This window comes from Brassica oleracea, chromosome C4 (assembly GCF_000695525.1).
Source record: "Brassica oleracea var. oleracea cultivar TO1000 chromosome C4, BOL, whole genome shotgun sequence".
Lineage (NCBI taxonomy): Eukaryota > Viridiplantae > Streptophyta > Magnoliopsida > Brassicales > Brassicaceae > Brassica > Brassica oleracea.
In genome coordinates, this window is record NC_027751.1 from 1,830,770 (window position 1) to 1,856,699 (window position 25,930).

Below are 25,930 nucleotides of genomic sequence, written 5' to 3' on the forward strand. Positions count from 1 at the left end.
TTTCTGTTTGACTCCAAGTTTTGAGTCACTTTTGCAAAAAACCCTTTTAAAAACCACAAACAATCAACCTCTAAATATTGATCGGATAATGTAGAGCATAATCGTAATCCTAATGCTAATGCTCTATGCCATATAGACTTTTTGGCTATATGAAATCTTGTCGTTGTTTGATGCTTTGCTAATGCTCTATTTCCCCAAAACAAATTGCCATACTTACAGTTGAGTTTTCATTAATATTAACCAGAAAATAGTTTGAATTCTCATGAAACGTGAACATATTGGTGAGACCTAAAAAATGACACCTTGTTCAGAATACATGAAAGAATGTACACATCTACTACCTAAATGCTAAGCAGAAATTGGTTAATTAAACATAATATACAAACTCCAATCGATAATAAGATTGTACACAGTAAATAATAAATAAAAATCTATATATATATATATTATATAAACACGTTTTGCTAATTCAAACAAATGAAAAATGGGTTTACGTAATTCAAACCCTACGTGTATTGATAGTGGTCAAATTTAGGCACATGGTTTGGAGTCGGATCATAAAGCCTAAAGCCATTTCTCGAACTCTAGAGTATTCATCGAGGTCAATTTAGGCACATGGTTTGGAATCAGATCATGAAGCTTAAATATATTTTTAATAGGAAATAAGAAGTTTGTTTGACTCAAACATAGAACCCACTAAGTAGTAAGTGGTGAAAGTCAAAAGTAGAGAAAACGAAAACGTGAAAAGGAAAGCTCATGCATAAGCATTATCTAGATAGAGAGTACTTCGCTCAAAGATCTTGTTATCTTAACTTACGCCATACGCGCCTTCTTGACAACCTGCGAAGCTGGATTGGCCACCTTGTTTGACACATCACCATTTGTATCCGTACCACCATTCAAAGCTGCTTCACCACTGCTCTCTCCAGATTCGATCTTAGCAGGAATTGGATTATCACCTGGCATGTCGCCACCATCATCATCGTACCCTCCCTGTTACAGTCGGATGGTTATAAATAGACACATAGTCAAAGAGTGTAACATATAAGCACCATTAAACTTACATTGTCAACGAAGTGAGGGAGGGGCACACGATCATGTTCATCAAAAATGCGTGTGATGGTGAATGTCTGATGGCTCGCCGTATTTCTTTCCTTCCATGTATGTAATAAACAGAGGCATCCGAGAGTCCTCAGGGTTCACACCTTTTTCAGCCTATTTGTCGGAGGAAATATCGTAAATGTGTTAGAAAATAGTAGATGATAAAGACAATAAGAGGCAAACTTCAAACTTACCAACATTTGACCAGCTTGACTTGCTTTGAGGTTATGTAATTTTGTCATTACATCATCAAAACAAACAAAAAAACCTTCAGCAGTATCATCAGCAATGTCCATCTCAATTCGGTAGCTGAGAAAATAAGCATTTCTCAAAATAAAAATATTGATTCTTATGAATACACATACGAAGAGAAACAAAATTGTATATTAAACGATGTTACATACCGGAGAGCACCAACAGCATGAGCATTATCGCATCGCACACATGCAAATGAGGAGTCAGTGCGCTGCAGCTTTTGGTGCATTCAGAGCAAGTGACGTAACACCATCCTTTCTCTAGGTCGACGCCAGTAACTCTCCCAGTGCATATGAACTCAATATTCTGCATGTTATATATAAGGTTTATAGACAGAATCACACCAACCAAATATTAAAACAACACGGGTAGCTACTTTACCCGAGACGGTGCAGTGATGACAAAACTATTGAGCTCAGCTATTGTCAGGAGCTCAACCTTTGCATACCCTCTCAGGAGTGGTGCGGCCAATGGAAGACCAGTGTCTCTGGCGACCAACCTATATTATATATATACACAGTGCTCAGTCGGGTTACATGCATGAAGACACATCTATATAAAATAACCGATTAACTTACCTGTAAATACAGGTTCTCCTGCATTTGTTTCGTTGTCTTAGTAAATGTGTATTTCCGACATGGAATTAAGGAACAAACGGCCTATACATAATGACAGTTTGAGCAGTGTATTAAAGAGGTCTAGCAATCTTTATATATAAGATCAGATAATACTCAATAATCTGAAGCAACTCAATACCTCCAACCATTTTTGGGTTAATGTTTGTAGCAACAATCACCCTGAAACAGATCATGAAACGACACAATAAGCACTTGATTATACATACTATGTCTTGTCTTAGACAGGAACCCGGATGTAAGTAGTTATTTGCTTACAGCATGGCTCTACTGTTGAGGACAAATAGAGGAACTTCACTTGTTAAGTAGTTATTACTCAAGAACCTAAAGCACCAAAAAGAATTAGTTTTTTTTTTCTTTTTCCAAGCCACGGGTTAAATCATCAACAAAACTTTGATAATTTAATGTGAGATCTTGATCCAATCATTAGAGCCAAATAGATGTGGTAAGAGAGAGTTTTGACTTACATTTGTCTTTAGTTGAGGCACATTAGTGAGTCGTCATCCCCGGGTAAATCCGAGCTAAAAGGATTCACAACAGGTTTCCTCACATTATCCATCCCATAGTATAAACTTGTAATCTTAAAATAATCTAGAGATTAAGAAAATCATACAAACACTGATTTTTACTATCTCGTTTACTGTGATGGATGGAGGAAAGAAGGCGAAAGGACTGATCGAAACCCAACCAACGGAATCGTCACACAGACTTCTGCATCTCAGTCTCTCTAATGGCCGATTTAGACGATTGTGGTGGAACCCTACATCACGTCTCTAATGGTGGATTTAAACAAAGCTGCTTCGTCTTCAACCGTAGAGTTTCTCCCCCGACTCTTCCGCTTCATCTTCTCCGATCTCTATTTTTCTTTTTCCCGTTACCTTCTCATCAATGGCGATTTTAAAGCGAATCTTCACTGTTTTGTTCCACCTCCCCTTCATACTTCTCCTATATAAGATTTTTTACAAAAACTAATTTTATAATTCCTTGACCTCTGATAAATTCCTAAGATGTTAAATAAACTATAATTTAACATTTTATAACAAATATTTTTCAGAAAAAGGTTCGACGTCACAACTCGATGAAAACCCAATCGTAGCATGCTCAAAATGTGGTGCGTTAATGTGGACTTCTGAAAGCACCGGTACGGATCACAAATCAGGTGCACCAACTTTCACCATTTGCTGTAACCATTGCCAAATCAGGCTTCCACCTATCAATCAGCCCCCGGCCCTTTTAGAAAAACTCCTTCAAACTATATGGTTTCGAGATACTATCCGAGTCTATAATTCTGTACTTGCCTTTACATCCGTTGGAATGAAAATGGATTATAGTGTGGTCCACGCACCTGGTCTTTATACTATACGGATCCAAGGTCAAACCTACCACAGAATAGGCTCGCTTATACCGTGACAAGGCTGTCTCCCAGAATATCTGCAGCTTTATATATTTGATACAAGCAACGAACTCAGAAATCGCCTAAATGCGATGGGCCAAACCTCGGCAGAAGGTAATCTCGATGACTCAACACTAGCGCTCCTCATCGAGATGATTGACGAGCATAATTGTTTAGCTAAGATTTTCCGACGTGCACGAGACCACTACGAAAACGTCGGATCAGAGTTTGCTATTAGGTTACTCCCAGATAAAGGGAAGGGGAAAGAATACAATCTTCCGAGTACAAGCGAGGTGGCAGGTCTCATCGTGGGGGATATAACATCAACAATTGGAGAATGAGATATAGTGGTCCAGTTTCAATCTGACACTTTGCAGAAGATACGAGACGATCACCCTCTATACATGAGCTTACAATATCCTCTTTTGTTTCCGTATGGTGAATATGGGTTTCACCCAGAGATCCCCCTACTTCTTGAGACAGGCACTTCAAGAACAAGGCAATTCCTAACTATACGGCAATACTACGCCTCTCAGATTCAAACACGTCCTAACCAAGGGATGACGTTGATTAAAGGAGGTCGTCTCCTCCATCAATTTATTGTGGATGTTTATACAACAATTGAGGAAGATCGATTGAGGTGAGCGAGGAATAATCAAGAAATCTTGCGGGCCGAGCTCTATAGCAATGTCCTTGATGCTGTAAGCAAAGGTGACACTGATGCTAAAATTATTGGTCAGAGATTTATACTGCCGCCGAGTTTCACTGGGGGGGCCCGGTACTTAGTTGAGAAATATCACGATGCTATGGCTATTTGCAGAGAATATGGAAATCCAGATTTGTTTATCACGATGACGGCCAATCCTAACTGGAGTGAGATTAAAGAACATCTTGGGAAATACGGTGGAGATTCTCCGAATGATAGACCATACATCGAATGTCGAGTCTTTAAGATGAAGTTAGATCAACTCCTCAAGGATTTCAAAGTAGGAACTTTCTTCAAGCCATACACAGCAGCTCTCCACCAAATAGAATTCCAAAAGAGAGGTCTCCCTCATGCACATATATTACTGTGGATAGGAAACTCTACCAGAACACCCAGTGCAGAAGAAGTGGATAAAATAATTTCGGCCGAGCTCCCAAACAAAGAGGAAGACCCAGTTGCTTACAGCTTAGTCACAAAACACATGATCCATGGTCCATGTGGGCTTCTGGATCCGAAGTCACCGTGTATGGAAAATAATGTTTGCACGAAAAAGTATCCTCGGCCGTATAACAACAACACTTCGATTGACAAATCCGGGTATGTGTTATATCGTCGACGCCGAAACGACGATGCGTCTACAGTAAAGGCTGGGGCTGTACTAGACAACACTTTTGTTGTACCTCATAACATTAAGCTTCTGAAGAAGTACGAAGCTCATATTAATGTTGAATGGTGTAATCGTACAAGCGCGGTGAAATACTTATTCAAGTACATAACCAAGGGCGTTGACCGAGAAACAACTGTTATTGAGAACGGAAATACATCAGCTACATCTGACGCCACGGGATCTGGAGGATCAAAGGAAAAAGTCGTCAGGCAACGCAATGAGATCCAAGACTACATCGAAGCCCGATATTTATCAGCTTGTGAGTCTATGTGGCGGACTTTCGCATTCCACATACACAAAAGAAAGTCATCAGTTGAGAAGCTTATCATTCACTTGGAAGGCGAACATAATATTACGATTACGGTTAAATCAACAGATAACCTCGGCCGTGTAATCCGCAAACCAGGTATCGAGAAGACAATGTTCACTGAATGGATGGTTTTATGCAGAAGGTCAGCGTTTGCGCAGACACTGACATATGTGCAGATTCCTGAATATTTTGTATGGAACAACAGTGCTAAGGTGTGGACTGAACGTAAAAAAGGAAAAACCATTGGCCGAGTCGTAGCTGTTCATCCTTCAGCAGGCGATCGATACTATCTGAGGATCCTCATTAATAAGATTAAGGGTCCTAGAAGTTATGACGAGCTAAAAACTTACAACGACGTGAAATACCCTGACTTCAAATCAGTTTGCCAGGCACGAGGCTATTTGGATAATGATGTTGAATGGCTCGAGAGTATGTCAGAGGGTGCTCGAACGGCCACCCCATACCAGCTTCGTGATTTGTTCGTCACATTCCTAAACAATTGCTTCGTCGCAAGCCATAAAGGACTATGGGAACACTCATGGAAATCAATGAGCGAGGACATACTTCACAAGAGGCAAAGGATCTTAGGCCACGCGAATCTGGAACTGGACGATAAGACCCTGGAGCAATACACATTGATAGAAGTAGAAAAGTTGATGCACATGCAAGATCGCTCCTTAAATGATATTAAAGATATGCCGAAGATCAACCCTGTTTTGCTCAAAGAATTGGGGAACAGTCTGTGGAACCAAGAAATGGATTACGATCTTGCTGAGGAAACACTAAGACATGACAAGCAGTACAACCTACTCAATGCTGAACAGCTTGCAATCTATGGTTCAGTCTTAGACTCTGTTGATAAAAAAGAGGGAAAAATTTTCTTCGTATATGGCGCAGGAGGCACAGGAAAAACATTCCTTTACCAGACTATCATATCCAGACTCCGCTCAAGAAAACAAATTGTTCTACCGGTTGCTTCTTCGGGAATAGCCACATTGCTTCTACCAAACGGGAGAACAGCTCACTCTTGCTTCAATATTCCGTTGAAGCTCGAGGAAGATAAGCTCTGCAACATCAAACCAGGTACAATGCTGGCTGAACTAATTGAGGAAACGGACCTCATAATTTGGGATGAGGCACCTATGACACACAAACATGCTTTCGAAGCATTAGACAAGTCGTTGAAGGACATAATGTCTATGAAAAACCCACCCGCAAAGAATCAGCCTTTTGGCGGCAAGACAGTTATGTTAGGCGGTGATTTCAGACAGACCCTACCGGTCATTCCACAAGGTAGTAGAGCTGATAGTGTATTAGCTTCGATAAGCCATTCATATCTATGGAATAGCTGCCACAAGTTCTCTTTGAAGGTATCAAGAGATTACTTCAGCTTAGACAGTTTTGAGTTATCAAATACTACATCAGATCAAAATGATACATTATACTCTGTTGAGTATCTCCTATGCCAGGTAAGAATCTTTTTATATAAATAACCATAGCTTGGTATTTACTTAAATTTAAGTTAACTAACTTATTCTTAACCAATTTCAGGTTATTTTTTCTTATGGTCCACAACGCAGCTTCTGATCTTCAAAAGACTTGATCTCTTTCTTACATTATTTATGATTACTTAGCTACTCTTATTGTTTTTAAACAATTGCATAAACTCGATATTCACCAATTTTCCAAACATTTTGGAAAACACAATGCTTCCATTCCAAACAAAAACATTGAAATTTATAATCAAAAATCGACTATCAACACACTTTTCCCAGAGTTTAAAAGAGGTCATCTTATATCTGCCTAAACCGGTCTTCTCTCATGGTCAACTTTATGTGGCCCTCTCACGTGTCACAAGCAAAGCAGGATTAAAGATCATCAAAACCGAAGATTCCCAACATCTGAAAGTGAAGAACATAGTCTACAAAGAAATATTCAAAGGCCTTCTTCCCGCCAAAGGTAATTTAAAATAACTTATAGTTTTCACTCCCATCATTTTTCGAGGTCTTCTGATAAAATACTATATTCACAGATTAGCAATGCCCGACATATCAACCAAGCGATAATACAAGCCAAAAAAGAAGGGACTTACACGTAGGTTTTCTCTCAGCTAAGCCAGGTAGGAACATTTTCATATAAATAGCAATACTATTGTATTTACCTAAACTTATGTTAACTAACTTATTCTCAACCAATTTCAGACCATTTGTTTTTTATGAACCTCAACAACTTCTGATCTGCGAAAGATTTAATTTGTTTTTTACATTGTCTATTTTACTTAGCTACTTTTTTAGATTTTAAACAATTGGATAAACTCGATATTCACCAATTTTTCGGACATTTTGGAACATACGATACTTTCATTTCAAAAAAAAAATTGAAACTTATAATCAAAATCTAATTATCAATTCACTTTTCCGCGCATCGCACGGAGAGAGGACCTAGTATATATAATTAATGTACATTATAGCTGGGCTGTAAACCCTATGAAAAGTTAGGAAGGTGGAAAACGGGGACTTTTGTTTCGGATGGTCAAAGGTTGTGGGTGGGTCTTATACCATAAAAAAAAAACTCTTCAACGGATCTTGAGGAGAACAAGACATTGATGTTGTATGACCGCACCGATGAAGCATAACCTTCGAATGCTATTGGTTTATGTGCGCTGTGTGGTTGGTAATAATTTAACATCACTAGGAGTAAGTGGCGTTATTCAACTCCATAGGTAGTTTCTTCAATTAATACAGTATTATGAAGATAAACACTAAAAGAAAAGCCTCCCAGTAAACAATATTGTGCGGAGCTGAATTCAATGACGTCTAAATGATAACAAGTTTTTTATACGATTATGCCCAACTGGTTACATACCTTATCTTTAAAAATGTCTCGAACATCAATTATTAATAGAAGATGAATAACAGTCTTCGAAAGGTTAGTACCAACCTATAGAAGACGACAAAACAGAGGAGTTTATATGCTCCTTTTAGTATTGTATAGATGTTAGTTTTAAAGATTTTTAACAAACTGTGTTTTTATCAAAGTTTATTATGGTTGTAATATATGTATATATATAATATATGGATCATTTTCTCATTAAGGGTTTGAACATATACAATATTGCTAAATGGTGTATATGTGATATTTATAAAATTCACTACGTTTGCAAATATATGTGATTAATAATCACCGCATAGCAGCTATAGAAGATTTTACATATATATTTCCAGCTCAAGCTAACAGACTTCAATTTCAGTTCAAAACACCAAACCTTCACCATTTCATGTATTTTTGCTGAGCAAGAACCCCCACCTCTGCCAACCTTTGTTATAGATGTTAGTATCTATTCCTAACAAAAAAAAATGCAATCGCTCTATTTATTGCGCTATAAACAGGGTGGTGCAGATGTCCCTGTAGCTGAGCTGCCTGGAGTGGAGACCCATCAATCTGCTGATGGTAAGATTCCGATGTTGCGGCGGTGCCAACTACTTCTAAAGATCCACTTGGTCTGGATGAGAAAGCAAGCAAGAAAGCACGTTTGGCATAAGCTCCTTTGTATAGCTTCAACAACTACAACATTTTCGAAATTTTGCTTTACCCTCTTTTCAATTTCGTATTTCCCTTTATCCCTTTTGTTTAGGGACTCGATGTAGTGGTTGATGTTTAAACTACTATGCAACTTCGTTTTTTTCCTTTATCCCTATTGTTTTTTACCCACGATGTTGTGGTGGATGTTTGAACTATTAATGCAAGCCTTTTTAAAAACCAATCATCATACACCTTTTTTCTTTTGTAAATTCTGCCAACATGCCTGCCACCGGTTGGGATTGTAGACGGTCAGCTAGCACCATGGATAGTGTGGGCGCTTTGGACTGCACGTAACAAATTGATTTTCAACAACAAAATGTACACTGCAGAAGAAGTGATCACCCACGCAGTGGCGGCAGCTCGTGAATGGCTCAACGCGCAGAGCAAGGAACAGCGACATAGCCCACACCCCCAAGCAAGCCGAACAACCTCCCCCCGAGAAGCTGTGATTCAAACTGATGCAGCCTGGAAAATCGACACAAGGACAACAGGACTGGGATGGTCAATCAGGAAAACAGGGGAAACCCTGAACTTCCAATCGGTGAACTGCTTTGTAAGCTCCCCTCTCATCGCGGAGGGTTTGGCCATGCGAGAGGCAGTTAAGAAATGCAAAGAGCTGGGACTCCGGCACATCAGACTGGAATCGGATTCTGCTCAACTTATTAAAGCTCTACGGTCGAAGTTGGAACCTCCGGAGATCTACGCGATCATCTCAGACATTAGAATTAACTGTCTTGCCTTTGAAACTGTTTATTTTGCTTGGATTCCTAGAGCAAAAAACTCTGTTGACGATGGTTTGGCTAAACAGGCTTTGGCTTTGTATCAAGTGGTTTAACCACATACTCTGATGATTTAAGGAAGTTTGTGTTACAAAAAAAAAAAAAAAAAATTCTGCCAACATGCAGCCTGGATAACCTTTCACATTTAAATTCTTCACACTTGATAACCTTGAAATCCAGTTTATGTTAAAGTCAGATGTTTAGTTGTCAATACCGGGCATTAATTTTATTCAGGCCGTGCTTGGCATATTTTGCGCCTGCAGCTCTGTTGTTCTGAGCACTCCTAGGAGTTATTCACTGTTAAATGCATGTTACATGTTAAAATCTTCATTGTTTACATTTATGTTTAACTACTAAATAAACCCACAAAATTAACAACAAATAATATCAAACAATCCGCGTGAAGCGCGGACACATCACTAGTAGGATTAAAGAAGAGGAATAAATGATCAAGAGTGGAGAAATGGAAGAAGAATTAGAAGAGACGCTTGCTACAAATGCAAAATTGTGAGTAATAGGTGATACGGTGAGTTTTGGTGAGAGAGGACAGATGTCGATCTCACTGAGCTAGACTTTCTGACGTGACATCCTAGGTGGCATGCCTCATGAGAGAGCAAACCATACTTTATATAATTAGATATATCCTTGTTGGTATATAAAATTTATACTATTTTCATTATTATTCAACTTCATATTCAAATATATAGTAAATAACTAAATACTAAAAATGATTTAAGTTTCATAACTTGCATTACATAAAAGATTTGATAACTCTATACTTTAATTTATAAAAAGGCTAGTGGGTTTCCTCATATGTTAACCTATAGAATGACATTTGACTTGGAAGGCTAGAAGAAAAAACAAGATGTCGACAAGATTAGGAAGAGCAATCAAAACTGACTTGGTAATACTTAGATAATGTCGAGAACAAACAAAAAACAGACCAGGATAAAATATCATTATCTTGGTGCACAAGTACATTTGACTATTCGCTTTTTCTTGTGTCCCAAACATATGATCCGTACATTTGACTATTCGCTTTTTCTTGTGTCCCAAACATATGATCCGTACATTTGACTATTCGCTTTTTCTTGTGTCCCAAACATATGATCCGTAGTATATGTCCCTCTCTATATATAATCCTGCGTTGGTTATTTTAAAATTCATCAGTCTCAAAGCAATCTAAGCAAAAATGAAGAGAGAAGGTCGTCAACATGGCTTCGTTCGAACCGGGATGATTCATCCGTCGGGATTTAATCCAAGACCCTCCAACCAATTCGTGAACCGGCTTGATTCACCACCGGCTATTGGAGTATTTACCAAAGTGCCATCAAAACCTACTAATCATTCAAAATCTGCAGGAAAACGTGAGCGTTCCAAGTACAGTAATTGCCATGTGTCGCCGGCTATAAAGTCTGCGGACAAATCTAAGGGTCGCCAAAAGTTAGAGTCGACAGATTGGTGGGTTGAGGGTAAGCTAGACCGGTTCACCGGGTCGGATGCGTCCTCTGCTAGAGATATTTTGGATACATTATGTGGTGAAGAGTATGGGGGTCATGTTTATGATAATGACGATGATTGTTAATCAATTCATCAAGAAACTCGAAAGTTGTTGTTTTCTTATATATATGTTTGAGTTAGATAATATTTTTAAAACAAGTTACGCGAAAAAAACAAATGAAACAGCTAGCGAAAATTATGTGGTAGATAGTGAGTTTAGTGTAAAAATATGAAAATTGACTGGTAGCAAATTTGATGTATATGTTATAGTGTGTATTATATAAAAAAAATTATTATTAATAAAAATTTAATCACCTAAAAAAATTAATAAATAAAAATATATGAATTTTTTGTTTAAATAATTAGAATGAAATAAAAAAAAAATTGTTAAAAAATTTGACTACCAAGTAGATAGTTATATAAAATTATTAAGAATATTTTACTAATTAATATAAAATTTTAATATGTACACAACTATAAGATGTATTAAAATAATATGTTTAAAATAATGAAAAACGAACGTGGGTTTATTAGTAGAAAACCAAAAAAAAAGCTAACTCAAACCTTAACACATTACATTTCTCCTGATCTTGAGTTAACACTTGATTTATTAAATTTTCTAAAGGGATAACTCAAAATTATAACTTAAACATCAATACTATTAAAAGAGAAAAAATCCTAAAAAATCTACTTATGCAAGGTTGTTGGACCATTTCATTAACTAATAATATTTTGGTCTTATCTTAAATTTTTACTAATAATATGTTACCTTATATTTCTCTAAAAATAATTTTGTCAATACTTAACAAACTAAATGGTATAACTATATTTGTTTCATCTAATCAATACAATTAAAACAAGATCTTTTTTAGGAATTTTTTTTTGTGTCGTTATGATTTTTTCTAACAATTAAAAATTCTTTAAATATAAAATGGGTAATGCAAATTAGACCACCTACACTATCTTAGACCACCTACTTAAAGCCTTGAACCTAAATTATGTATTCCAATTAATATTTTCGCCACATATTCAATTTATTATTGGTTACCAACCATAACAACACCTTATAATCAAAATCTTGTGTATCATTATAAGGTGACTAAGATATAAATATAGGATAAGAAAAATTCAATTTCATTATAGCTAACAATCCATATATTTATTAAATTTCACTAAAGAAAACACAAGTTATCTACTTTATAATATCAATACTAACTAAATACTCATATCATTTTAAAAATCTCTTTTATATTAGATTATATCAAAAGAACAACTCACACACTTTGAATGAAAATATGTATTTATGGTATTATACAAACAAAATAATGTATAGGCATTCAAACTAAAATGTTAAAATGGCCACCAAATTTAGAATGCTACATGAATAATATAGACCAGTACATATTATATACTGCCACCAAATTTATCGGTTCCACCGCGGATCCAAACCGGATAGAAAACGTTACTAATATCTTAAATAAAACATTGCTACTATCGGTTCCAAATATATTTGATCTGGTTGGTTATTTCTGGAATTTAGTTCAATTAAGTTTTGTTTTTTTTTTCTATTTGATTCGTGGTTTCGGATAAATTGTGTTTAAATTTATATATTATTTTATATAAGTATTTATTTAATTTCAAAAACAAATCCGCGCTTTTAAGCGCGGGTCAAAATCTAGTAAGACATTATAATTCAAACATTAACTCACACTAAGACTAATTCATGAATGATAACATTTTTGAATTACACTCTTAACCCAAATTTTAATGAAAATTAACTCATGTTGCCAATCAAAAGCATGTATTAGTAACACTAACATCAAATTTTGACTGAATATATATTTATATTTATTTTATTTTTGGTGGTGGGTCAAATGCTGTATATATTCTACTTACATGACTCCACACAAAATAGAGATAAGCATGCATGTACAAAATACATGTACTGTATATATAAAAGTCAAAAGTTTTTTTCCCCAAAACAACTATCAGCTAATATGAAAGATTCGTATATGATAAAAAATAAAACAAAATTGGAGAGTAATTTGAAACTTTTTAAAAGAAAAGAATGAAAAATCATATAAATAGATCCCTTCATCAATAACTAGAAAAACATAACATATTTTCTTCTCAACAGAAATAAAACTACGAAAATTACAATGGATATCACAAAATTGTCAATCACCCTTTTCTTGGTAATGACATTGGCAATTTCATCCAACTGTGAAGTTCTGGCCGCATCAAGTATAATCATTCTTCCCAGAAAATTTCATTATTAGTTTTTTTTTTTTAATCTTTGAACATTTTGAAAGCAGAACTTATTATATATGTATATATATATATATATGTATATGTGATAGAATTTGCGATAACCATGTATATGGATGTGTAAGAACTTTGATTTGTCAAAAGAAGTACAACTATTATTTGGATATGGTATATATGATTATAATCTTAATTAACCTTGGTTGTGTAAAGGTGAAGTCAGTAAGACAACAAACTATGGAGAATGCATTTATGAGGAGCTTTGTGAGATGGGAAAGTCCGGAACTCATGAATGCATCGTTAAGTGTTCTAAGAAGAATAAGAAGTACACAGGAGGAAAATGTATTCCAAAAAATCCAGAATATGGATATTGTTGTTGCACCATATAAATAATGTTATTTTAGTATCATGTTGTTTAAAAAATATATATTTTTCTTTATTGATGGTTCTCAACTTTAATGGGTTTTTCATATATTCAGTGAAAATTAAAAAAAAAACCCATTTAACATAAAATTTATTACATGAGGCACCCAAAATTTATTGGGTTCGTTCTTTCTTAGATCTTTGTTAAATGAAGCAAAGCTTGGTAGCTTCATCATAAGAGATTTAATATATTGTTAGTTAGTTTAGGTCTTTAGATTGTACTTTGTGTTATTTGTACATCTAAAACTTTTAGTTTAGGTTTTTATATTAGAAATTTAGATTATAGTTTTGTGTTATTTGTATATTAAATTAGGATTTGTTAATTTAGGATTTGGTAGTTTATGTATGATTTGTTAATTTAGGTTGTTAGATTATAATTTTGTGTTATTTGTATATTTAAATTTTATTATTAAAAGTGTTACTGTATATATATTTTTTAAAAATATTATTTTAAATAGTTTTGAAATTTAAAACATTTAAAAATTAGTAAAATGATATGAGACATATATAATTTTTGATAAAAGACTTGATAACTCAGGACTGGAATTATAAAAGGCTAGTGGCTTTCCTCAATTCTTACCCTATATTATGACATTTAACTTATTAGGCTAGAACACGAAACAAGATGTAGACAACATTAGGAAGAGCAACCAAAAGAAAGACCTTAATTTGATCCTCAATAATGTCGAGAAAAAAAAACAAAAAGCAGACAAGGACATTTGACTATTCGCATTTTCCTGTGTCACAAACATATCCTAAATTATATGTCCCTCTATATATCCACACATGCTTGGTAGTTTTACAATTCATCAAAATCTCAAAGCAAAATAAGCAAAAATGAAGAGAGAAGGTCGTCAACACAGCTTCGTTAGGACCGGGATGATTCACCAGTCGGGATTTAATCCGAGTCCCTCCAATAAATTTGTGAATCGGCTTGATTCACCACCCGCTTTTGGAGTATTTACCAAAGTACCATCAAAGCCTACCAATCATTCAAAATCCACAAGAAAATTTGACCGTGCCAAGTACAGTAAATGCCACGTGTCACCGGCTATGAAGTCTGCCGATACATCCAAGGGTGGCCAAAAGTTAAAGTCGACCGATTGGTGGGTTGAGGGTAAGCTAAACCAGCTGATCGGGTCGGACTCCTCCTCTGCTAGTGATATTTTGGATACATCATGTGGTGAAGATTATAGTGGTCATGTTTATGATTATGATGATGATTATTAGTGTTCAAAAAGAAAAATGATGATGATTGTTAATAATCTCATTAAGAAATTCGAAAGTTGTTATTTTTCTTATATGCTTGACTTAGAGAACATTTGTAATACTGGTCACGGAAACAAAAAGAAAACAAATGTCATAGCTTCGGGGAAAAATGTTATATACAGTAGTCGAGTCAATGCAAATTTTGATTAGAATGATAATGGGTCATAGTATCATAATCATATCTTTGACCGCATTATTGTATTTACAGTAATCCGCATTTAAACAGAACCATACATGCAAAACGTACAAATATTTATGCCAACAAAAAAAGGTACAAATATATGTATGGGAGATTCATGATGGTTAAAATAAAATAAATTATCGGTTACTAAGAAGAGAATGAAAAATTCATATAAATAGAGCTCTTCACCAACAAAAAATCATAGAAAAACTTTTCTTCTCAATAGAAAAAAACTACGAAAATTATAATGGAAATCACCAAAATCTCAATCACTCTTTTCTTGGTAATAACATTGGCAATTTCATCCAACTACAACGTTCTGGCCGAGTCAGGTATAATGATTCTTACTGAATATTTCTTTATTTATTTTGTTATATCTTAGTTTTTTTTTTTTGACTAAATTGTTATATCTTAGTTATCTTTGAACATTTTGAAAGCAGTATATGAACAACTTGCTTTTTTTGTAAAAAAAAAACACATGTGATAGAATCCGTGATAGCCATTTATATGGATGTGTAAGAACTTTAGGGGTTATTGGAACCATAATTTGGAAAGAGTTGAGTGATTTTAGAAGTTGACAGATTTTTAAAAGTTTAGTAGATTTCACAAATGTTTTCTAATTTCTATCAAATATTTTGTATTGATTTCTATAGATTATTATTGATTATTAATAATTTGCACAATATAGTTTTTCAAAAAGTTTTTTCTTCTAAGGTACAAAAAAAGTTGTTGAAATTTTCAACAATGAATTTCGATGAGACACTATTATATTATCGTTTGGTGTGTTTACATAGACAAATGCGTTTTATGATATTGGTTATTTGTGTTAAGCATGGTTTGTTCTTAGTTATGTTGTGAAAATAATCATTTTTTATCTTCATACTAGATGACATATTTTTAACAGTCTTGTTTTCATTGACATTTTTTTTGAGACACCACTCATACAAACGAAAAATTATGTTAGAAAACACCAAATACGAACCTTACCGACAAAAAGATCTTCTGAAAATCACATGTCAAACAAAAAAAATATCATAAAGTGTGGGAATGTATTTATTAGTACACAGATTTCAGAAATCTTATGAGTAGACATGCTATTTTCAAAGTCTAGCTTATGAGTAAAAATATAAAGAATTTAGTTCCCAATAACCATAGAATTTAATAGAATAGCAAAATCAATAAAAACTAAACTTTTTGAATAACAAAGGATTTGAATAGAATTTAGAAGTTTTTAAACCAATAACAATGGATTTTGGAAAGATTTTTAAAATCCATAAACCAATAACCATGAATTCTTAAAATTTTATAATTCTATAAAAATTCTTAAACGAATAACCCCCTTAGTTTACCAAAAGAAAATAAATATTATATGGACATGGTCTATATGATTATTGCCTTAACCTTAGTTGTGTTTATATGTGCAGTGAGTAAGACAACCAAATATGGAGAATGCATTTATGATGATTTTTGTAAGGTGGGAAAGTCCGGAACTCATGAATGCTTCGTTAAGTGTCTAAAGACGGGAAAGCACAAGAAGAAGTATATTGGAGGAGAATGTGTTCCAAAATCTCCACAATATGGATATTGTTGTTGCATCAAACGATAGATGTACATCTTCTTTTTAGAGTTTACTGACCATTTTCACGATGAATAATAATGTTTTTCAGTATCATGTTTACATAAACCAGCCACTTATAAACAAAATGAGGTCCAAAATCTCCAAGATGAACAATGTTTTTCAGTATCATATTGCATCATACCAAAGATGTAAACCTTGTTTTCCTTCTTTCTGATTGCTATGTCCATAACTTTCGACCTCATTATCTCTTTTGTTACCATAGAACTTTTGATTGGGTTCTTTCTTTCTTAGATCTTTGTTTCTTGGGGCTAAAGTTCTAGCTGGGGGTTTAGTATGTTGCGAAACGTGTTTGACAGTAAATGAAACAAAATTTGGAGCTTTAGGATAGAACAGAAAACATGATGTGGACATCTTTAGAAAGATAACCAAAAAAAAAAAGACTTTTAAATTATCAGATAATGTGGAGAAAAAAGAAGAATATAATACTAATTTCTTGGCGAACAAGTGCATTTGACTATTCGCATTTTCTTGTGTCCCAAACATATTTGGTATAATCCTCAATTATATGTCCCTCTATAAATATACCCACACATGCATTGGTACTTTTACAATTCATCAACGTCTCAAAGCAAAATAAGCAAAAATGAAAAAGGAAGGTCGTCAACACGGCTTCGTTCGGACCGGGATGATTCATCCGCCAGGATTTAGTCCAAGACCCTCCAACCAATTCGTGAACCGGCTTGATTCGCCACCGGGTTCAGGAGAATCTACCAAAGTGCCATCAAAACCTACCAAGCATTCTAAATTTACAGGAAAAAATGAGCGTTCCAAGTATACCAATTGCCATGTGTCGCCGGCTATGAAGTCTGCTGACACATCCAAGGGTCGCCAAAAGTTAAAGTCAACAGATTGGTGGGTTGATGATCAGCTAGACCGGCTCACCGGGTCGGGTGCGTCCTCAGCTAGAGATATTTTGGATACAATAGGTGGTGAAGATTATGGTGGTCATGATTATGATGATGACGATGATTGTTAATCATTTCATCAAGAAACTTGAAAGTTATTTTTTCTTATATGCTTGAATTAGATAACATGTGTAATACCAGTTACGAAAAGAAAAATGAAACAGCTATTGAAAAAAAGAAGAAGATATTTTCGTGTCAATGCAAAAATTGATTTGAATGATAATGTGCAACATTAAGTTATTTTCTCCAGACGAGGTAGTCCAAGTGGCAGGACGGGCCTGTGGTGGCAACCACCATCCGGGTTCGATTCCCCCCCATGCGGAAACTACCCTGCCTCTTCTGGACACCAAAGCGGTATTGGGTTCGATACAGCCCAGGTAAAGCCCTCCCAGGTGAAGTGGACCGCTGCCTGACCGGGCCCAGGAGAATGACCCGTGAAACGGGAAACCCCTGGATTATCAAAAAAAAAAAAAAAAAAACATTAAGTTATTTAGTACAACAATACATGATGTCAAAAAAAAGTACAACAATACATAAAACATGAAGGGCAAGGACCCAAACCTGAAGTATTGTATTCATTTCTCTGACGTGATAATAAATAGACTAATCCAACAATCATCTTTATATCCTCCTGAGTGATTTAGGAATGTTCATTACAGAGAAGATTATGGAAACTAAAATCAAAAGCTATTACTCTTGATCAAAGTTTTATTGTCCAGATGTGAATATCTGAATACTATCAATTACTTTACTTTGGAACAAAATAATTAAAATTAGGTTTAGATCTGATTCACTGGAATGTGTACTATTTTCAGTGGTTTTTTCAAAGGAATAATATTTCTAATTATTTCTGTTTCTTTCTTATAAGTCTTGTTATTTCTTGCTTAATAAACCCTGATTACATTTTTTTTAAAGTTTCTTTTCAAATGTTATTTTTAGTTTTGATAAAAAAGGTTTAATACTACTTCTTTTTACATCGGTTAAATATATATATTTTTTGAATAAAGGGCAAAGGATTACATAGTAAAAACTGATGTGGATGTACATAAATTGTTCTCTACACGATAAAGGAAAGTTAACACACAAAAAAAAAGGAAGACAAGGCCATGAAGGAATTGCTAAATTAAAAAAAAAATTGCTAACTAAAATCATAAAAAACTCTAAGACAGATTACAACAGTTACGTTGGTATATAGTAATGCACATGCAAAACGTAAATCAGTAAGTATGAAGATTCGTATATGGTAAATAAAAAAGCATAGTAAATTGAAACCTTTTTTCAAAAGAAAAGAAAATTCATAGCTAACTATGTATAATACACAAACCAAACCACTTTTAAACATGTACAAAGCTTCATCATCAAATAAACATGTTCTTAAATAATCCCAGCAATGGAATATCCAAATCAAAAGATATATCCCACAGTCACAAATCTGTCCCGGGTAAAACAATATATGATCTGCCATTAAGACACCTCATTGTTCTGTAAGAAAATATCAAGAACCAAGTCCAAAACCAAACCCACATGACAGAGAAGTAAAATGAGTCAAAAGTAAATAATATTGAAGAGAAACAAATAAAAAAACACTCTTCAAACAACCAACAACAAATTGACTGACCACATAAAAAAAACCATTCAGTAATAAACTGAATTTCAGGAGAGTGTAATAAAGGATCTTTGAGATGTTTTTTTTCTTTTGCATTGGTGTAGGAGTGTCTCTAGAACAAGTCGAATTTCCTCTTGAGCAGATCTTGCTTCCAACGAGGTAAGTTGTTGAATGCTTCTTTCTCCATCCCAAACACACTCTGGAACTCTTCCTCAGATAGATAAGCCTTTGATCACAGCAATGATAAAAAAAAAACGGTAAGTTCGGAGACAAGAGAGTTATTCAGCTTATAATAATACTAACTATATAACCAGCTCACCTCTCTTTGCTTGAAATCGATTCCAGTCACAGGGTTTTCAGATTTAGCTCTCAGCTGTTCATAAGTGAAAGTTGCACCACTTGCGTCTATAACAGAATCATCTTGCTCCTCTGTTTCCTCCTGCTTTGCTTCTGGCTCTTCTACTGCAGGTGAAACTTCCTCTTCTACCTTGGTTTCATCACCAGCTTCTTCTGAAGCATCTGCTTCTTCATCTGTGGATGAAGATAGATTAGTCAATTGTGTTATCGAGTTTTTAAAAACGTGAAAGAAAGGAGAGAAACTTACTCTCATCTGCTGGGTTGGAGCTAGTGGATCTTCTTGTAGGAGAGGTATCAGTTGATTTCGGATTCTCAGCAACGAGGACTTGCGAGAGAGCAGCCACTGCTGCAGCTCTCTGTGAAGCCTGACTCGTTCCCGCTGGCCTCGGTGGTGGAGGAGATTTAGATGATGGTCCAGAAGAATTGAACGCTGATGTCAAGGCGGCTAAAGCTTCAGCTCTTTGTCTTGGGCCCTCTTGACTTCCGCTTGATCTGTCCTGGCTCTGCAGTTAAAACGGATTACTATATAAGTTCACTTATCAAAGCTAAACGTTCTTAAAATTACTCTGTGACGAGTTAGGCTTGAGTGCTTGACTAAAACAGGCAAATATGAACCTCATTGTTGTGTTCAAGCAGAGCTTAGTCTAGACCCCAACAGCCTTGTAACTCATTGTCTAGATTTAGTAAGATCTAAAACGGGTCTTTTGGCTTAAATGTTTAGAACTGTGTCTAGATTCTAACCAGATAGATGCTTCATCAGCTAAATGGTCATAGATTGCTTTGTACAAGACTGAAATGCTAATATCTTTAGATAGACATTTACCGAATATGATGGCTTGCTACCAGAAGAATTAAATGCAGAGTTTAAGGCAGCTAGTGCTTCAGCTCTTTGCCTTAGTCCTTGGTTCCCACCGCTAGACTTATCCTGCAACAACACAAGAATAAAACATATCATGACCAAGAAGCCAGAGCAAGCAACAAGAGCGCTTTTCCATTGCCTTAAGCACCAGAGAAATAGTAAAAGCAAAAAGTCTAGTACCTCCACAACGTGGTGAGTGCCAAATAACAAGGCTGCTTTCTTCTGAAATGAGTTTCCTTGAACCTAACGTCACAGGAGAGAAGAAGAGCAAAATGTAAACTAAAAGCCACTAGGAACAAATCAGAGTTACTCAAATCACTCTTCATCACACTAAACTTACAATAGCTTTAGTGGAGTCCCAAGAAAAGTAAGTGGTGAAGAAGCATGGTTCGTTCCCTTCGGTGACTTTGTATAGTGGAACTTTAGGAGACAAGCCTTCCAAGGATCCAGCACGTTCAACGTATTTCTACACATAAAATATAGCATTGAGCAAACAGTACTAAAAAGGAGAGACAGAGAGAAGCAAAGTTGATAAGGAGGAGTTAGAGTTACTTGGCCAATCTCAAACACAGTTTGCTTCTCCTTGGGGTCAACACATTGACCAACCCAGACAAAAACTTCAGCATGAGTGTCAAGCAAATATATATCCTCAGTCAAGAGGTCATCTTGAGCAAAGTTGTAGATCTCTTCAACCTGTTGCAGATATCATCTCGTTATAAAAAAATATATACATCTCGAATCAAGAAAGTTGTGTAGTTTCGTTAATAACTCACCTGAAACTTTCCTGTGGGGGATACATGCAGACACATTTTAAAGAAAAGAATTAGAATACAGAAATGTGAAAATAAAGATCACAACTATCTTCATCCTAATTTATATTTTTACCTCTGTTGATAGAAAACGAGTATAAGTGAGGATCTCTGACAGTCTCAGATGCTGCCTTCTTGCTGGTGAAGTTCTGCTTTCCTCCAAGTGCAAACCAAAAGGTTGAGCTCTCTGTTCCTTCTTTGGCATGCTTAAGAGTCATCCCAGGCTGGCTTACCAAAACGAGAAGAAGATTAATATATTAAAAAACTATAGAGGCCACAATAAGATATGAAACTAACCTTCAAGATCTCAGCAACTTTAGCAGCCAGTTCCAGCAGTTCATGCGCACTTTGGTTTCCATGCCATAGGAACATGGAAGTACCAGATTGCAGTAGGAAGCACTCATAAGAGTTTAAAGATGTTGCCACCTAAATTAAGTATCACAAAAACAAAATTATTAGTTAAAGCGTTAATACAGAACTTAGAAAAAGAATATAGTTCAAGTTACCGGTTCAACTTGAAGTGCCTTATGATTGTGAACTCCAGTTCCAGATACTTGAATCAGTGCAATCAGGTCTGGTGTGTAGGTTTCATCTGCTGAACCTTTCTCTTCCACCATGTTCTTGTACCCAGAGCTCAAACCACCCTAAAACTCCACTCAAATCATATTAATCACTGTGTTTTCTCTTCCTAGACATTCATCATCTTGTAAACATCATTACAAATTACCTTTAGGATAATCATAGGCTGGAACAGAGCAACAAACTGTGGAGGCTCTTTACCTTCGTAGATACGTCCCTGCAAGAAGAACCAGTCATTTATCTATCTTTCTAGTAATAATCATCATTAATGTTAGTAATAATAAACATTGTACCTGCACAGGTCTTCCCTTCAACGAGTTTGACATTGTACTCGCCAGTCTAAGTGCTGTTTCTTGGTCTTCCTGGATAAGGGAGAAGCCAAATAACATTATGTTCATAGAGCTGAGATAACACTACAACTACTAACACCAGGAACCAATAACTTTTGAGGCAAAACTGCAGAATTTAATGGTTACTCTCAGTACTCATATGTAGTACAAAGAAACTTAGACATGCCAAACCATGATTCTAAATCAGTCCTAGCCGAAATGATTTTCTTAAATCCGATATAAAAGACTCGAATCGGTTTAAACCATTCTAAATTAATTTAAACCATTCTAAATCGATTTAAATTGGTTAGAATCGATCTAAATCTGTTAAATTACGTAATAATGTTAGTACAAATCTCCAAATTTGTCTAATTTCTGTCTTGTATATCTAATTCTGATAATTTATCCAATATATAGAAGTATAAACATTGGCTTTGTATATTTCTGCCATGATGTACATTAAGTTACCTGAGTACTATTCTTTCCAAACCAGCAGCACAAGAAAAACTCGTCTTTCCTATCACCAGAGTGATAAGTATAAAGGACCAAATAGCAGTCCCCAGAATAGAGCTTCCCAATATCTTCTTTAGCTAACGGAGTCTTGGCTTTGCCATTAACATACCAAACCTAATACATAAGCATAATACAAAATATCAAAAATGGAGTTAATACACAGAAGAATGCGTACAATAAAATGACAAGAAGACAAAAACAGACCTCCAACTTTCCACCAGCTTCAAGAAGAGGTGGAATATCCTCATTCACTGGTGCACTTTTCGCAATCCCCTTGAGCCCAACACCTTGTTGCTTCAACAATGCTAGAGAAGCAATGCAGTTCACCAATAAGTAAGTCAGGTCTGAATGTTTTTATTTAATAATTTTCAGTTTGAAGAGTGTTTTATTTTTACCAGCGACTTTTCCTCGTCCTTCTTCATTACTAGGAGCGGCTGAGCCAGATGGCCAAGAGTCAAAGTTAGACTTGAAAGAGTGAGACTCATAGCCTTGGATGACACGTGTGACACGTGTCGCCTTTGGCCTGTTTTCACTAGCAAGATAGTCCTGGAGATGAAAGGTAAAAAGAAGTGAGAAGCCATGATTGAGATTAGATTATGATTATGTTCCACTTTTTTTTTTTACCTCAACAGATTGACTAGCAGCTTTCCTCTCATCCACTTGAGTTACTCGGCCAACCCAGATAAAAACCTCAGCACCACAGTCCAAGAGGTAACACTTAGTGTTCTCCAGCATAGATTTGGTTAGATCACCGTCTATAGCTTCCATCTGACCATCAATGATGCTAAACAAAAAAGAGTAACAACATGACAAATACATCTATCATAATATAGACACTAGTGCAAAAGATATAAGTACCTGTAAAGCTTAGGTGGAGTTGACTCAGGGATAGTATCATCATCATTAGCAACTTTCCTTCCTATTGGAGCAAAACCACCAAAGAGGACCCAAAACTCACCAGAATCTGATTCTGTATCTAACTTACCATCATCTGTTAAGCAATGAGATAAAATAAACATTAAGTTTCGATAGGCCGGGCAAAATATCCGGATCCGAAAAACCGAAATGAATCTAATCCAAAAAGTAGTACCGAACCCGAACCAAAACTGATTAAATATCTGAATGGGATTCATATAACTTTAATATATTAGTTATTTTAGATAGCAACATCAAGGGGAAACAAAGGAAGAAGATGCAATGCAGCTTACCAACAATAGCAACATCACAAGTTCCTTCATGATACTTGTCTTTCAAATACTGAACAACTTCCAAAGCTTTGGCTCTCTCCTGGATGTTTGAATTAGCACCGTTGAACTGGTAGATCTTTTCCTTGGTATCCAAGATAAACACATCATCATGATTCAGCGATGAGCGGGCAAAAGGAACCTACAAACACAAAGACAAAGAACATAAGGTAAAAAAAAAAGTAAATGTATTTGTGATGCAAAAGAGAGTGAACTAGTTTTTAAACCTGCTTCAAACGGATTGCACGTTTGCCTTTGCAGGTGTATAACCTTGTTTCGAACACCTCTTCTTCAGGTGTTTTGAAGCCAGAGGCAACACCACCTTCTAAAGGTATAATACATGGCTTGAAGTAAGACAAGAATTTGTCAGACTCGTGACCTTGAATCTCCCTGTGTTGGACAGCTCGGCCTCCGAGAACCGCGTCGAGTTCAACTGTCTTAACAGCTGCTGTTCCAGCTTCATCCTGAATCCATCAACCCACAAGTTAGTTAATAACCAACATCAACCAAAAACAACAAGAGTCTTGAACAAAAGGTACCTGACTAGTGTCTTTCCCAATCCAGAAATGAATATCAAACAGATAAGCACCTCCTTTGTTCTGTGTGGTCTGAAACATAACACAAAGTGATTGAATGAATATAACAAAAAGGACAGCACATTTCTCAATCATAGTTACTCTGGTTTTGTCAAGAAGAGATTACAAACCTGCAAGACAATGTAAGTGTCTCCCATATAGAACTTCCCATGCTCAGACTTTGGCACTGGAACAGCCTCAAAATTCTCGATTCTCCATATTTCAGTTCCTCTAGATTAAAAAAAGAAATGTTTAAAAGTGTTCAACATCATCCTCATACAGTGGCAAACATTCAGAATCTAATACTAATATTAAAATCAATAGAAGAGAAGCAAATACGGTTTCTGTCCAGCTCCTTGAAAGGCAGGATCCAGTACTTTCGTTGACCCAGACATGTCGTACAACGCTCAAAATCTACATACGCAAAATGAAGCTGATCATCAACCAAAGTCATTGGCTCAATATAAATGTGGATGGTGAATAATAAGCGTATCTCATCACTCAACATTCATTAAATAAAAGTTTAATTCATTAAATAAGGGTAAAAAGTCTAGCATAGATCGATCATCAGTGAAAATTATCAAAAAACTCGATCATAGATTTAAAAAGAAAAAAAACGAAACTTTGGCGATTTACAGAGGTTGATTCATAATACCCACAAAGAAAAATCGAGACTTTACGTAATTAGATATGCAGAAGAGAAAATTTGAAACGATTTGAGCAGATCGAGAATCAAAGGCACAAAAAAAAAACAGAGCGTGGGACGAAGATTCAAATGATCCGCATTAGTCAAACATGGATCGGGATTGAAAGACGGTACCTGTAGAGAGATCTGTGTGTGGCAGGCACTAAGAGATGAAGGAGAACCGGCGCTTCAAAAAATAAAAGGAAGAACAGAACAAGAAAAAAATGAATTAGACAGAAGAAGAAGAAGAAGAAGAAGAAAAGGAAAGGGAAATGAATTATTATTTGGAAAGTGTATTATGTGTGAGCTGTGTTATTACCTTTTTTAATTCTTTTCCGAACGTTTTTGTCTCGTAGATTTACAGTAGAGAGAGAGATGAATAATATTGCCGACGACGAGGCGAAGAAGAAGAAGAAAGAAGGAGGAGAAGACGAGAGGTTTGAGAAAAGACGTTAAGAGACTGTCAAATTTAAGGCAGAGGAATAAGATCCGGTCGTTATTACACCGACCAATGTTGGCTTTTCATTTTTTTCTCATTTTTATTTACCACCACACAAAGACACAAATTAAAACATTAAACCCGAATTTAACCCATGTTTTCAATTTTGGGGAGAGTATATAGACTTATTTGGAGCTATTTTCATTAATGTTTATTTCTAAACTGGTAAAAAAATCTTTTAGTAAATACTATTGGTGGATTAGTAATTAAACATTAGTCTTACTCCTAAATTTAAAGAGTTAATATATTTATGTCTTGTAGATTT

General features: G+C 35.4%; 5 protein-coding genes across 6 annotated transcripts; 4 read left to right on the forward strand and 1 right to left on the reverse strand.

Annotated features, from left to right (window-relative positions):
- The first annotated feature begins 3,476 nt into the window (after window positions 1-3,476).
- Window positions 3,477-9,484, forward strand: LOC106337818. Its single transcript, XM_013776932.1, has 5 exons — window positions 3,477-3,684; window positions 3,844-4,024; window positions 4,205-6,536; window positions 8,457-8,517; window positions 8,895-9,484. The coding sequence occupies exons 1-5, from the start codon at window positions 3,477-3,479 to the stop codon at window positions 9,482-9,484; spliced, it is 3,372 nt and encodes a 1,123-aa protein (XP_013632386.1).
- A 1,125-nt stretch (window positions 9,485-10,609) lies between these two features.
- On the forward strand, window positions 10,610-11,201 carry LOC106341123. The gene has a single exon (XM_013779944.1). The coding sequence runs from the start codon at window positions 10,621-10,623 to the stop codon at window positions 11,011-11,013; it is 393 nt and encodes a 130-aa protein (XP_013635398.1). The 5' UTR covers window positions 10,610-10,620; the 3' UTR covers window positions 11,014-11,201.
- A 3,237-nt stretch (window positions 11,202-14,438) lies between these two features.
- LOC106341314 lies at window positions 14,439-14,982 on the forward strand. The gene has a single exon (XM_013780106.1). It carries the CDS (start codon window positions 14,454-14,456, stop codon window positions 14,844-14,846), a length of 393 nt encoding a protein of 130 aa, XP_013635560.1. The 5' UTR covers window positions 14,439-14,453; the 3' UTR covers window positions 14,847-14,982.
- Window positions 14,983-17,254: 2,272 nt separating this feature from the next.
- Window positions 17,255-17,801, forward strand: LOC106340928. Its single transcript, XM_013779753.1, has one exon. The coding sequence runs from the start codon at window positions 17,289-17,291 to the stop codon at window positions 17,679-17,681; it is 393 nt and encodes a 130-aa protein (XP_013635207.1). The 5' UTR covers window positions 17,255-17,288; the 3' UTR covers window positions 17,682-17,801.
- Window positions 17,802-18,961: 1,160 nt separating this feature from the next.
- On the reverse strand, window positions 18,962-25,645 carry LOC106342315 (villin-2). Of its 2 annotated transcripts, none has more exons than XM_013781204.1 (25): window positions 25,486-25,645; window positions 25,302-25,353; window positions 24,821-24,895; window positions 24,613-24,712; window positions 24,446-24,514; window positions 24,134-24,370; window positions 23,871-24,048; window positions 23,521-23,653; window positions 23,287-23,446; window positions 23,058-23,208; window positions 22,867-22,967; window positions 22,618-22,776; window positions 22,114-22,182; window positions 21,969-22,037; window positions 21,748-21,885; window positions 21,539-21,667; window positions 21,318-21,465; window positions 21,206-21,216; window positions 20,985-21,125; window positions 20,773-20,898; window positions 20,613-20,675; window positions 20,397-20,498; window positions 19,821-20,076; window positions 19,536-19,747; window positions 18,962-19,442 (listed from the first exon to the last, which is right to left on the reverse strand). In XM_013781204.1, the coding sequence occupies exons 3-25, from the start codon at window positions 24,874-24,876 to the stop codon at window positions 19,329-19,331; spliced, it is 2,922 nt and encodes a 973-aa protein (XP_013636658.1). In that variant the 5' UTR covers window positions 24,877-24,895; window positions 25,302-25,353; window positions 25,486-25,645; the 3' UTR covers window positions 18,962-19,328. The 2 variants fall into 2 exon arrangements, with proteins under 2 accessions (XP_013636658.1, XP_013636659.1); XM_013781205.1 differs by having other exon boundaries at window positions 25,302-25,329; window positions 25,486-25,616.
- Between the last annotated feature and the right edge of the window lie 285 nt (window positions 25,646-25,930).

Bases quoted from the DNA above. Each gene is read 5' to 3' on its own strand.
- LOC106337818 (XM_013776932.1), top strand. From the start codon at position 3,477: ATGGGCCAAACCTCGGCAGAAGGTAATCTCGATGACTCAACACTAGCG. The intron at 3,685-3,843 runs GTCTCATCGTGG...GGTTTCACCCAG, and splicing joins GAGTACAAGCGAGGTGGCAG to AGATCCCCCTACTTCTTGAG. The intron at 6,537-8,456 runs GTAAGAATCTTT...CGCTATAAACAG, and splicing joins TTGAGTATCTCCTATGCCAG to GGTGGTGCAGATGTCCCTGT.
- LOC106341123 (XM_013779944.1), top strand. From the start codon at position 10,621: ATGAAGAGAGAAGGTCGTCAACATGGCTTCGTTCGAACCGGGATGATT.
- LOC106341314 (XM_013780106.1), top strand. From the start codon at position 14,454: ATGAAGAGAGAAGGTCGTCAACACAGCTTCGTTAGGACCGGGATGATT.
- LOC106340928 (XM_013779753.1), top strand. From the start codon at position 17,289: ATGAAAAAGGAAGGTCGTCAACACGGCTTCGTTCGGACCGGGATGATT.
- LOC106342315 (XM_013781204.1), bottom strand. From the start codon at position 24,876: ATGTCTGGGTCAACGAAAGTACTGGATCCTGCCTTTCAAGGAGCTGGA. The intron at 22,777-22,866 runs GTCTGTTTTTGT...CTTATGTATTAG, and splicing joins AAGCTGGTGGAAAGTTGGAG to GTTTGGTATGTTAATGGCAA. The intron at 20,899-20,984 runs GTAACTCTAACT...TTTTATGTGTAG, and splicing joins CTGTGTTTGAGATTGGCCAA to AAATACGTTGAACGTGCTGG.